General features: G+C 40.4%; 1 protein-coding gene across 3 annotated transcripts in view; it reads right to left on the reverse strand.

Annotated features, from left to right (window-relative positions):
* Nucleotides 1–2,683: 2,683 nt before the first annotated feature.
* AVL9 (AVL9 cell migration associated) overlaps nucleotides 2,684–12,961 on the reverse strand; it is a 70,747-nt gene continuing 60,469 nt past the window's right edge. For 2 of the 3 annotated variants that reach the window (XM_012741265.3, XM_012741266.3), the window contains exon 16: nucleotides 6,581–11,409. In XM_012741265.3, coding sequence (XP_012596719.1) covers nucleotides 11,294–11,409 — 116 coding nt within the window. In that variant the 3' untranslated portion in view covers nucleotides 6,581–11,293. Of the gene's footprint in view, nucleotides 2,952–6,215; nucleotides 6,409–6,580; nucleotides 11,410–12,961 lie in introns of those variants that run through there. The other variant, XR_012920993.1, reaches the window with a different exon arrangement.

Here is a 12,961-nt window from a genome sequence, read left to right on the forward strand (position 1 = left end):
GTCATGTTAACACATTTTTCTGTCTGTTGTACAGTTCTCTAACACCTCTATACTATACAGTCATGAGCCACACACATAATGAAGTTCAGTCAATGAAGGACCACATGCGCAATGGTGGTCCCATAAGATTATATTACCATATTTTTACTGTGCCTTTTCTCTTTACATATACAAACACTTATCATTGTGTTACAGTTGCCCACACAATTCAGTACAGTAATGTGCTGCAGAGGTTTGTAGCCTAGAAGCAATGGGGCCTACCATATAGCCTGGGTGTGTAGTAGGTTAAACCATCTAGGTTTGTGTAAGCATACTCTATCTTATTTGAACAATGACAAAATCGCCTAACACATTTCTCAGGATATATCTCCTTCATTAAGTGGCACCTGACTGCATTTTGGTAGATGCTCTGGCTGTCTGGTGAGTAGCCTTTCATGAGCTGAGACATAGCTACCACAAACAACCCTGTGTACATGGGAAGCCTACTGAGTTCCCTATGAATTACAGTAGAAGCTTTGGAAACACAGGAAACACAGCCTGCTCTTCAAGGGAGAATAGTCACAGGGTTAACCTGACAACCTAAAAAGAAACAAAAAACATGTTTTCCAACCAGAGTAGTGGTGACTAGTTGTCCTGTATTTCCAACAAGGCCCCAAAGAAAATTCCAAGGATTAAGCCCAGATGTTCAAAGGAATGGAATTAATCACACTCAAAAATGTTTTCAACTGTGAGTCTCAAAGTGGGGTATCTGTCATTAATGGATAAACACACTTTAAAGGTTGTAAAATATATAAGATTTAAGAACTCCATTCTGCTGGCTTTGTGGTTTTAGTGACCATAAAGTGAGTGGCACACACACAAAAATATTCATCTTCATCTGTTAAAACTACCTGGGAATTTCCATTTCAAAGATGTTTTGTGAGACTAAAGGATGTATCTAGAGCACAGAGGCTTTGGCTTCTAAATGGATTAGTTTGTATAAAGAACCAGTTCAGGACGGGGTCACAAAGGACAGTGTAATTTAGTCTCTGTCTCAGCAGTTTCTAGGAAGTGCTGCACAGCTACCATTTTCTAGGGCAGAGCCTGCAGGAGGCAGGCAGAAAGGCTACTTTTCAAATTCTCCATCGTCTTATTTTGACCTAAATACTCCCTAGAGCAAGTGTGTGAGTCTTCTGTTAAATTTTATCAGTAAGAAAAAAATGCATGGACTGGATAGAATATAAATGTAAATCCAGATGTTGGCTACAGATGGGCTTTGTGCATATACAAACTACTCTTTTCCTGCATGCAAACCATGTGAAGATGTAGTGAGTTTTCTCCGAGTTCAAACACACTGACGTGGCAGTGTGCCACCTGTCTCCCGGGTCTCCGCTTTGCTGGGAAGAGTAACTGACACAGAACAGATGCTGGAGTGTCTTCTCTACTGTTGACTTCTGTAAGCCCGCCCTCACTTTCAGGTCCTTTTCATGAACAACTCCTGCTAATCTAACTCCTAGAAGAATCTGGGCAAAACAAGGTTCCTACAGTAACTGGTTTTTGCCTGAGGGCCATACCATAGAGTTTTGTTCTCAGACTTACTGTGTTTTAGGGCAAATGTGAATTAAAGTTGGTGGGAAGCTGTGGAGTTGGCCAGTGAGGAAGGGAAAGGGGGTGATGATTGAGTTCAGAAAAGGCCAGCTGAGGAACTCATTGAATTTATAGTGAAGGGCAATGTGAAAGCAGAAAGAACTTTCTGGAAGGCAGCAGCCAACTTGCCACTTGTCCACAGGAAACCCTTCAAGGTTTTCCCACTACCTTTAGATCAAGTCCACATTCTTTCAACAGGCCGATGGGGCTCTCCTCCCTTTGGCCTGGCCTCACTTTCCTGCTGGTCCCTCCTTGCTATCTAGGTTCCAGCTGCACCAAAAAAAAAACATTCCCTCAAGCCATGCTGCTTCCAAGTCTTTGCCTATGCTGTTCTCCTGGGTCCTGGAGTTCTTTATATCTCATGGCCTCTCCTCCCACTCTCACCTCACCCCTAATACTCTCACTCTGCCTTCAGATCTCAACTTGAGTTTCCAGGGGAAGAGACATCTACTGGTCCCTGTCAAAAAGCGGTTAGCCCTGTGGTGTGTTGGCACAGCTCCCTGCTCACCTCCACCCAGCACTCCGCCCTCCGTGGTAACCACCCACCTCCCTCTGCTGAACAGTGAGCTCCAAGGGGGTCAGGAACTGTGAGTGTCATGGACTGTATGTGGCACTTGGTAGGTACTCAGCTACTCCACGGGGGAGAAGACAGGATATAAAATATTGTGTGAGGGGCTTGGTTTAGTCTTCAGAGTGACTTCTCAGTGCAAGTAGCCAAAGACATGTCAATCTTGGATGCTAGAGGCCAGTGTCTGGTGCGGGGTTAAGGGTCTGTAGAGTCCGTGGCCCCTGAGAATGGTTCTGAAGACACTGGGCATTTATGTGATCATTAGACTGTAACAAAAGGGCCTGAAAAGGGCAAAATGTATTATTACAAGTTGCCCCCCCCCAACCCTTTCTGGGAATTAAAACCTGCATCCCTGCCAGAGGCCAGTGATCAGAGGGGTAGGGGAAGGTTCTTTGTACCACAGGAGATGGTTCAATGGAATTGTCTGGCCAGAGATCATGAGATTGTCTTCACCAGAAATGCTATAGTTAAACAGCAATAGCCCAAAGCTAAAACCTGTTTAAAAGCTCTGTATTTCTGCTTATAGATAGGACAGTAGTACTTTAAGATGAGAGTATACCATCCTCCTCATTTGCTGGCAAATTAATAAACTTCTCTTTCCTTTTCCTCAAACCACTTGTCCTTCTTCTGATGCAGCCTTAGGGACAAGTGCCAAACTTTTGGTAACAAAACTTTGGGAACACCAGCCCTTCACAGTATAAAAATAAGGTTCCTTCATCTCCATGAACCCATGCTGAGGCAATGCTTTGCACAGGCCCTGTAACAAAAAGCAAAAAATAATAAATGAGGGCAACTCAGTTAATTATTGTAAGTTTATTATTTGATTAAAGGAGTCTCCTTTACTCTGACCCTAATCTCCTCCCATATTTTGGTATTAAAATGTCTTTGTATGAAGTGACAGTGATAAGAGAAGATAGTTTACAGAGAAACCTTAACCTAGTAAAATAAGAAATGGCAAAACTTGCTATCCATATGGGGGGTGGGGAGAAATTGGACTCCTCTACACCATACTAAAAAAAGAAATTCCAGGTAAAGTCCTAAAATGTAAAAAGCAAAACAAAAAAATTCTGGAAGACTGTAGGGAATAATGTTATGATCTTGAGGTAGAGAAGGGTTTCTTAAATAAGATACAAAAGCTCTAGTTATAAGTAGATAAATTTGACTACATTAAGGACTCTATTCACCAAAACACCATAAAGACTGAAGACAAGTCACAAGTCAAAATTCATGTTGAAACTTCATCCCCAATGCAACAATATTGAGAGGTGTGGCCTTTAGGAGGTGATTGAGTCACGAGGGAATCTGCCCTCATGAATGGAATTAGATGCCCTTATAAAAAGACTTCATCTCATGCTTATAATCCTAGCACTTTGGGAGGCTGAGGTAGGAGGATCACTTGAGGCCAGTTCGAGACCAGCCTGACAATAGCAAGATCCCATCTCTACAAAAAATAGAGAAACTAGGTGGGCATGGTGGCATGTGCCTGTAGTCCTAGCTACTTGGGAGGCTGAGGCAGAAGAATCATTTGAACTCAGGATTTCAAGTTATGATGCCACTGCACTCTGTCTCAAAAAAACAAAAACAAAAGGGCTTGACGGAGGAAGTTCGCCCATTTCACCCCTTCCATCCCTTCTGCCATGTGAGGACACATAGTGTTCCTCCCCTCCAGAGGCTGCAGGAACAAAGTGCCATCTTGGAAGCAAAGACCAGGCTCTCAATGGACAGTCAACCTGCTGGTGCCTCTGGAACTGCAGAGGCAGTAACTGGTCTTAATAAATTACACAGTCTCAGGTATTTTGTTATAGCAGGCTAAATGGACTAGGACAGCATACGTGTATATATACTCAAATAAGAAATAGAACCTAATAGAAAAACAGGTAAAGGACTTCAACAAGCATTTTACAAAAGTAGAAATGTAAATGGCCAATAAATAAATGAAAAGTACTCAACCTTATTAGTACTTGAGGAAATTCAAATTAAAACCTACTATGAGATACCATTTCACACCCACCAGATTGGCAAAAATTTAAAAGCCTAGTGATAACAAGCATTGGAAACAATGTAGATTCTCACACTCTGCTGGTGGGAGGGCAAAGTGGTTGCAGTACTTTGAAAAACAAATTGGCACAAACTGAGAAGGTTGAAGATGTGCATGATCCCGTGAGCCCGCAGTTTTCCTCCTATACTTATCCCTCAGGTGCCCCAGGATATGCACACTAGAATGGTCAGAGCAGCACTGCTGTTCACACCAGCTCCAAGCTAGGAGCATCTCAAAGTGCACCTACAGCGAACTGGATGGCAGAGTAATGCAATGGCATAGTTTTAGAAAGTGATGAAAGAGAATGATCTAAAAATCAAAATTAAGCAGAAAAAGACATAATACAAATAGCATCATTCCATTTACACAAGTTCAAAAACTGGCAAAATATGTATGTTTGGGATACATCCAAGGGGGAATCATATAAAGAAACCATTATTACAAAAGTCAGAACACCAAATACTTCTAGTAGAGGAAGAGAGTTCTGATCTGGGGGAGACGCAGGGGGTGGGGCTTTTTAGGTGCTGGCAATATCCTATTATCCCATTTCTTACCTGGGTCATGACTACATGACTATTTTTTACTTTATATTTATTACACTGTTTATATGTTTTATGCTCTCTTCTGTACATGTGTTTCACACTTAAGTTGCTCAGCTAAGATAAACAACTTAAATTGTCCATCCCCTTTCTTTCAAAAGTTCTACTTTTCTACTGATTCTACTGATTACAAATCTTTCAAGACTGGGAAGCTCCTCTTTACATAGTGCTGAATCAATAATGAATTTAGAAGGATTCATAGTAGCTCATGGAGATGTTCAGAAGGAAGAGAGGCTGGGTCTACATCTTTCATTACTGTGTAATATGGACTCGCTCAACAATGCTCCTCCCACAGGTAGAGTGGTGGGAAGGTGACAGAAATAGGCAAGGTTTCAGATGGTAAGGGAGCTTGTGGAGCCAGGGCTTTTATGGAGGAGCAACAACTACAAAATTAAGTCCAAATTCCCGAGTCAGATACTCAAGGCCCACTGCACAGTAACTCATGCCTTTACATTAGCAACAAAGTTGTCTTCATGGCTAGGAAGTAGTTTTTAACTCTTTATTATGGAAATTCTCCAATGCACACAGTTTAATCATCCCTGTGTACCCATCACTGGGCCTCAGCAATGATCAGGATTCCATCAGGTGGCTTCTGTCATTTTTTCACCGTCCCAATCTACATCTGTGTGCTGTAGGAGTGCAGCCCAGTGCAATGAAGGATAAGACACATACATTAAAAAATACCTGAATCCTAATTTTTATGATAGGATGTCAGTAGTTCCAAAGGCCACTTCATGGGATTGGGAACAAAGAGCACAACTACTCTGATCGCCTGCCCCAGGTTATTCCCTGGCTCCTGGCTCCATGATTATACAAAGTGTATCTATGTGTGCCAGGTGAGGATTTGTTGATGGTGAAGTTGGGCAGGTCAGTCCTGATGCACTGTGTTTCCCCGACTCTGCATAGAGAAGCCCTTCATGAAAGGTTGTTCCTCGGAAAGAATTAGTTCCTTAAACTTGTTCCTTTCAGACGTTACCAGCTTTAATAACTGCAACACCTGTCCTATCAGACTGAAGGCAGGCAACTCTTACCTGTGAGGTGACGGGGACCCACCACATCCCTATGGCAGAGCCTGCAGACATCTAAGCAGGTCATCAGGAGAGGAAAGGAGATGATTTCTCTTCCCTCCTGGCTGGAAGAATCTCTACTGTGCTCAAGTTATCTCATCAGCTCTAGGGCTCACTCAGTCCACATCAAAGAACCCTGCACCATCACTCAAGGAGTCCCACGTTCCCAGGGGGCAAGGAAGTTTGCTTCTTCCATTAAACACACCACAAAGCTTGTTTTGTAGAACAGTTGTAAGAGAACCATAGTACATGGAAATATGTATGAAAATGTGCGGGGAGTCCTTATAGGAAATGTCAAGGGCTGTTTGGAAGCTTACCAGTCCAGGTAGAAAAATGGGTTGTTTGGAACAATGTCCTATCCCTCTGGGGACTTCTGTCAGTGATGTGATGCGACATTATTGTGTGATCAGCCTCTGCTTGTTTGAACTTTGTGCAGCACCACGCACTCAGTGTTCCACAGAAGCCGACTGGTTCCTCCTGCAGAGTTCAGCACCCTGAAGGCCGAGGCATCTCCGTAAGCCATGTCAAAATGAGAGAGTAAATGAGCAATGAGTCCTTTAGTTCATTCTGTGAGGTTTCTTAATAAATGAAGCTGGCACTGCCATCCAGCTGTGAAACAGGCCAAATACCACATGGACCACAGGTAGGGCACTTCTAGAAGGATGGGTCAAGGACAACTGTATGCAGGGCAAATGGGATAATTTTATTCTCATTTTTCTTAAAATAAAATTACAATAGAAGTTTTACAATTCAGTATAATTAGATGTGATTTATAATTTTAATACTTCTTTTTAAACAAATGACAACAAAGAACTAGTACAAACTTTAAAACTACTAGAGCAAAGAGAAACTACCTTTCTGATCAAAACGTGCCATGGCTAAACTTCTTTAGAAAACTTCCTAAGTTTTCTAAGCTAAATTTTCTGAGGGTTTGTGAAAAGCCTTTAATCTCAAATATTTAAACTACTTTTGTAACCACTAAATGCCTTCACCAACTCATTAATCAAATGTTTCCTAAATTTAGGAACCAATGACCAAGTGGCCTGAAAAACATAAGTCTTGATCTTATTTTTCTAGCTATAAAATACTAATATTTCAAGAAAACAACCAAATATTTCCTAAGGACTGAAGCTTTCTGAAAACTTCAATGACCTTTTCTGGCTCAGTACCTGACTGAAATGTTCAAATGTTTATATTGCACACACAAAATTTGAGCAGCATACTATGTGTGAGAAGCTGATGAAAAATAAGATTGGAAAAAAAACCCTAAACTGTGTTCCATTTACATGATTTAAATATATAGTTTCTATATCTTTAATTAATATAAGTAAAAAGGTAAACTTTACAACAGCACAGAAATACAAATGTGTTTAGAGTTTTACAAAATATATTCAACCCCTTAGACATGCACAATCTAAATTTTAATTTTAGAGTTACCATACAAGGGAGCTAGTTTCTTCTTCATAATGAAAGCAGGAAGTCATGTGTACAAAGTTATTTATATGAAAAGAGTAAAGATCCACATTCCTTTTCTTTGTCCTTGACAAATATTTATGGAATGTTGGAAATTATGAAAAAACAATTCCAATGTTATGAAGTCCAAAGACTAGGAATGAGAAAACTCCTTGTGGCACATTATGTGATGTGGAATGACAATCAGCTTTCAGTAATTAGAGCAGCATTTTCAATTACGTTTAAAGGCGACCAAGGGACTGGGTGGAAAAGCAATGAATGCCACGCCATCTCTGATCAAAGAATCAGAGCACGCAAATGTTGATGCCATTTCAAGAGTCCCAATTAACTCCCCAATAACACAGGCAACGTCTACCAGCTACTATCCAAACAGGCTACCTTCCATGAGAGCTGAAGCAGGTAAGTTCACGTGATTAAGGATTGGAAGAACACTGGTTGCTTACAAAGCTGAAGTACTCTATCACCAGCACTGCAGGGAAAACGACCACTGGCTGGAACTTCCACAAAACTTTTCTTCGCAAAACAAAATAACAAAACTTACCTGCCAGAATGAAAAATGTTATAGTTTCATTTTAAAACCCATAACTAGCAGAGTAAAATTCTACCTCCTTTCTAAAAGAATTCTTATAATCGGTAGCATATGAAACAGTGCTCTCAAAATAATTCCATTCAGATTTTAAGTACCTTGTTCCGCAGCAATGCAACAACTTCTCACTTCTCTCTCTTCCTAATTTGCTTTCTCCTTGGCTTTCCAAAGGAAATTATTCTAAAAAACCTCAGATGCTTAGTATAGAACTTGGAAAGCAAGATAAGGTTGGACAAGTCATGTCATATGCTCTGATCTACTGCTGTTTGTTTACACAAAAGTAGATAACAACTGTTGTAGGGCTTGAGGCTGGTGAATCATTAATGGATTTGAGGAACAGACTATTCATAGGGGTCATGTGAGCCAAATACATCTGCAAAATCATTCTAAGCCTTCTTTTGATAAGCAACTTTTCCCATTCATCTAGCTCACCACCAGTAGCTTTAACTGTCTCTTCCTTACCTATGTCGTTATTATAGTGCCCAGTAGACACTAAAGCATACTAGGGACATTTTCCAAACTCCTTCAAGACACCTACACAGCAATGAAACCACCACCAAGCTATAGGTGTAGTCTGTGGGCCTTGCACACCTGAAAAAGGCTGGGTGACCCTGGCTCCCTCAGGTCTAGTTATAATACAAATACTCAGTTCTTAGACACAAAAGTCTTGGCAAATACCGGGGCAAGCATGGCCCGAACACACACCTTTACCAGTGATGTGTCGGAAGATGGCCTGGTGCTGGCTCCTGTGGCTCAGAGCCAGTGTTTGGAGGGAGGCTACTGCTTCTAAGCTGGCCATTCAGATGGAGCCTAAAGGATAGAGGCTCACAGAGGCTCACAAGGGTTCCTGCCTTCAACTGTGCTGGCTGCCTCGGGGCCCTTGCCAACAATACAATGGCTCATGCTCCTTGAAAATTTCACCTCCCAGAACCTGAAGGAAATATGGGTATGGTCTTTTGACTATTTCAATGACCAAAGTTCTATCTTCTGAGAGAGTCATTTTATGCTGAAAGCCACTTAAGTGACCACTTTAAGAGTCAAACTCTTAATTAGAAACATTAGTAGAAAGTTCAAACAGTATACTCAAATGGGAAATGAGTGATATGGAAGCTCAGTTAAATTTCATGTAACTATTTTTATTTCAGTGGATTCCAAAGTATGGGTTGGATTGCTACTCAATAGTGAAGAGCAGGAGCTTACTCCACTGTCCAAACTGAAGAACAAACTAGTATTTTGCCAGCTGACTCCTCACAGGCCTTCTAACAGTGAACTTCTGGCAAGTGAGAGGAAACAATTGCACACGAGTACACTATCACACTCCAACTAATGATGTGGCCTTAAGAAATAAGAAGTCAGAATGAATTCTTTATAGTCTCAGCACAAGACCACTTAAAGTACCTTTTAAGGTTTTATTTGGTTTTCTTTTCAAATAATATTTCCTGAAATTAACTTTCCGAACAGGAGTGGAATTAATGGAGTTCTCACATTAAGTGCTTCAACTTAACATCATCGAATTCTTTTTTGTTTTTGAGACAGTCTCATGCCATGTCATCCTTCTTACTATAGCTACTTTTTGGGTTCAATTATTAAAGAAAAAAGAGACACAGTCTCACTCTGTCCCCTAGGATCGAGTGCCACGGTGTCAGCCTAGCTACAGCAACTTCAAACTCCTGGGCTTAAGCAATTGTCCTGCCTCAGCTTCCCAAGTAGCTGGGACTACAGGTGTGTGGCACCACACCCAGCTGATTTTTTCCAAAAATGTATTTTTGTTTTTTAATTGCCCAGCTAATTTTTTCTATTTTTAGTAGAGATGGGGGTCTCAATCTTGCTCAGGATGGTCTTGAACTCCTGACCTCAAGCGATCCTCCCGCCTTGGCCTCCCAGAGTGCTACATCACTGAATTCTTGAGTTACGTTAAATGAATGTATGTTTTCAGAAAACAAACTGGAAAATTTAGGGATATTTAGATTATATCCCTGTGTTCATTTCACATGCCTTAGAAAAATGTAGTTCTGAAGTAAACATTTGATAAAGAATAAATCAAATATAATCAGTGTCTTTCTTAGGCCCCTATTTCCTCAATACTCTTTGTATCATATAGAGATTATATTCACAAAGTATTTTCCAAGAGAAAAGGCAGTCTGTTCCCTATAAGGACTCCCTGAGAACACCCATCCAAGGTCCCTTAAAAAGCATATGAAAGCTGAGCATGGCAAACACACGAGGCCTAGCTGTGTACAAATCAGATGGTGCACACATGCATGTGTCTAACATGAAACCAGACATCTTTTATGAAACAGATGACTGATGTCAGGCTACAGTTTTCTTTTCTTGCCTCTTGCTTTGCTAACTATTAGCTAACATGAGATTTTTATTTAATATTTATGGATTATCTTGCTTTCATAAATATTTTTAGAAGTGGGTAGGGATTGATTACAAGAGGATTTTCAGTCAGGGAAGAAGAATGATCAAGTGCCTTGAAAAGCTTTATGAAGAATAAGACTAATAGAAAACTGTAGGTCTGCAAAAAGCCAATTGAAAATTGTTTGAAAGAAGAAATAGAAGACACAAACTCTGGATTTAAAAAATGCTTATGAAATACCACTGTAATCATCAGTGTGTTATTTCCTTACACACCATTTGCACAATTAAGAGGAGGAGGAAAGCACAATGACACTCCTTGATACCTTTGAAAGCAAGGTTTCAGAGATTTGGAAAGAACAAATTAAAAACATGAAACACCCAGTCCTCAGAACTACCACTTCTGACTTTCATGTTTCTGGAAAGAAGTGAACCGATCAAAGTGTTTTGTGGATAGAAAACAAACAAAAAATCATCACATAACTCACCAAAATAACAAAGGCTGGACTGTTTGACCCATTAGCTTTATAAGCACATTTTAAGGCCAACTTTAGAAAAATTAAAATAGTAATATAACTTAATTTTAGCAAATATAAATTACAATGACCATGTAGATATTCAAACAGCAAAACAGAACAAAAGTTTTTACATAAGTAAAAACTTTTCTAAAGTAAACAAATGTACAATATCAGAAATCAAAATTCACTAGGTTTACTGTGTGTTTTAATCAGGCTCAGACTGAAATAAAAGTAGTCAATTTAAACCCCAACCTGGAAAGCCATCCCTGCTATGGTTGTGATTTCATCTTTTGACCATCCTGTGACATTCATTTAGACAGAGGGCAACCGTCCATGTAAACAGCTCGACATATGGTCCCTGTTGTGGACCTGTGGCCAGTGAAGAACAGTCTGGGAGCAGCAGACAGAGAGGGAACACTTAAACCTAAGAAAGCAACAGCAGCCTCTGACGCCTTGCTCAAGGCTTCCCATCGGAGGGCTCGGTGAGACTCTGGGGGTTGGAATTGGTGAAAGTGGAAAGCCACGAAGACATAGCTGTCTTTGCACTGGAAAAGGCTCCTCCAACTGACTGGCCTAGATAGAAAGGAGGGGAGAAACAAAAGAAAAGGTCTTAACTTTTGTAAGGGACAGTGAAAGGCCAACACTAATCAATAAATGTTAATTCATCAGAACACACCAGTGTGTCAATAGCTACTAAAATACCACTGAAATTTCTATTTCAAAACAATCCCTTTCCATGGGAATGTTTTATAGAAAATCAGATAATTTCTTGGAGGGAGGAGCCTACCCCAAGCATTCTGAAGGTATTCATCAAAATGTTTCTTTAATAGCCATAGTGCTAGGAACATTGGCTGTGTATCAGAGTTGTCTGTAGAGTTTAAAAAGTCAAACTTCTCTCTGTACTTTGTATTTTATTTTATTTTTTTTTTTGGAGATAGAGTCTTACTCTGTTGCCCGGGCTAGAGTGCTGTGGTGTCACTCTAGCTTACAGCAACCTCAAACTCTTGGGCTCAAGCAATACTCCTGCCTCAGCCTCCCATTAGCTGGGATTACAGGCGTGCACCACCACGCCTGGCTAATTTTTATTTTTCTATTTTTAGTAGTGACAGGGTCTCAGTCTTGCTCAGGGTGGTCTTAAACACCTGACCTCAAGTGATCCTCCTGCCTTGTCCTCCCCAGATTGCTAAGATTATAGGCATGAGCCACAGCGCCCAGCCTTTCTCTCTGTACTTTAAATACTAAATTGATAATCAATAACCAACTATAAAGGGAGTGGTTAGGCTATCTTAGGGAAATTTGACATTGTCATCTAAAACTAAATTACACTGAACAAAGACATAAAGAACTCTATCTGCCTCAAGTCTATTTTGTTTTATAGAACATTATCTCAAAAGTTGATGCAAAAGTGAAATTATTTATTTATTTATTTATTGAGTCAGAGTCTCACTCTGCTGCCTGGGCTAGAGTGCTGTGGCATCAGCCTAGCTCACAGCAACTTCAAACTCCTGGGCTTAAGCGATCTTACTGCCTCAGGCTACCAAGTAGCTAGGACTACAGGCATGCACTACCATGCCTGGCTAATTTTTTCTATAATGAGTTGGCCAATTAATTTCTTTCTACTTTTAGTAGAGATGGGGGGTGTAGGGGTCTCACTCTTGCTCAGGCTGGTTTTGAACTCCTGACCTTGAGCAATCCGCCCGCCCCGGCCTCCCAGAGTGTTAGGATTACAGGTGTGAGCCACCGCACCTGGCCAAAAAAGTGAAATGATTTAAGTTAAATCATATACTCCCACTATTCTTGGAGAAGGGAGTGTGGAAGAGACTTGGACATAGAATCTAACTATCATCAACAGCATCACTAAAAATTAAGTAATAATCTGCCTCATATTATCTATAATAAAGTATAATTTTTTATTAGAAATAAGAATTCAAAATTAAGTCACATGCATAATATTATATGGAAATAAATTGATTCCTTTGCAATAATATGAACCCAGTGGTAGGGATGTGTGTTCTTTGTTTGTGTTTATAAATTTGAGTGTAGAGCTTTCTCAATGTGTCTCTTTCTATGTATACAGAATGCTGGGGCTCTAAGGACTGCTACAGAGATTGCTTAGCTCTCAGGG

This window comes from Microcebus murinus, chromosome 9 (genome assembly GCF_040939455.1).
Source record: "Microcebus murinus isolate Inina chromosome 9, M.murinus_Inina_mat1.0, whole genome shotgun sequence".
NCBI classification, from domain to species: Eukaryota; Metazoa; Chordata; class Mammalia; order Primates; family Cheirogaleidae; genus Microcebus; species Microcebus murinus.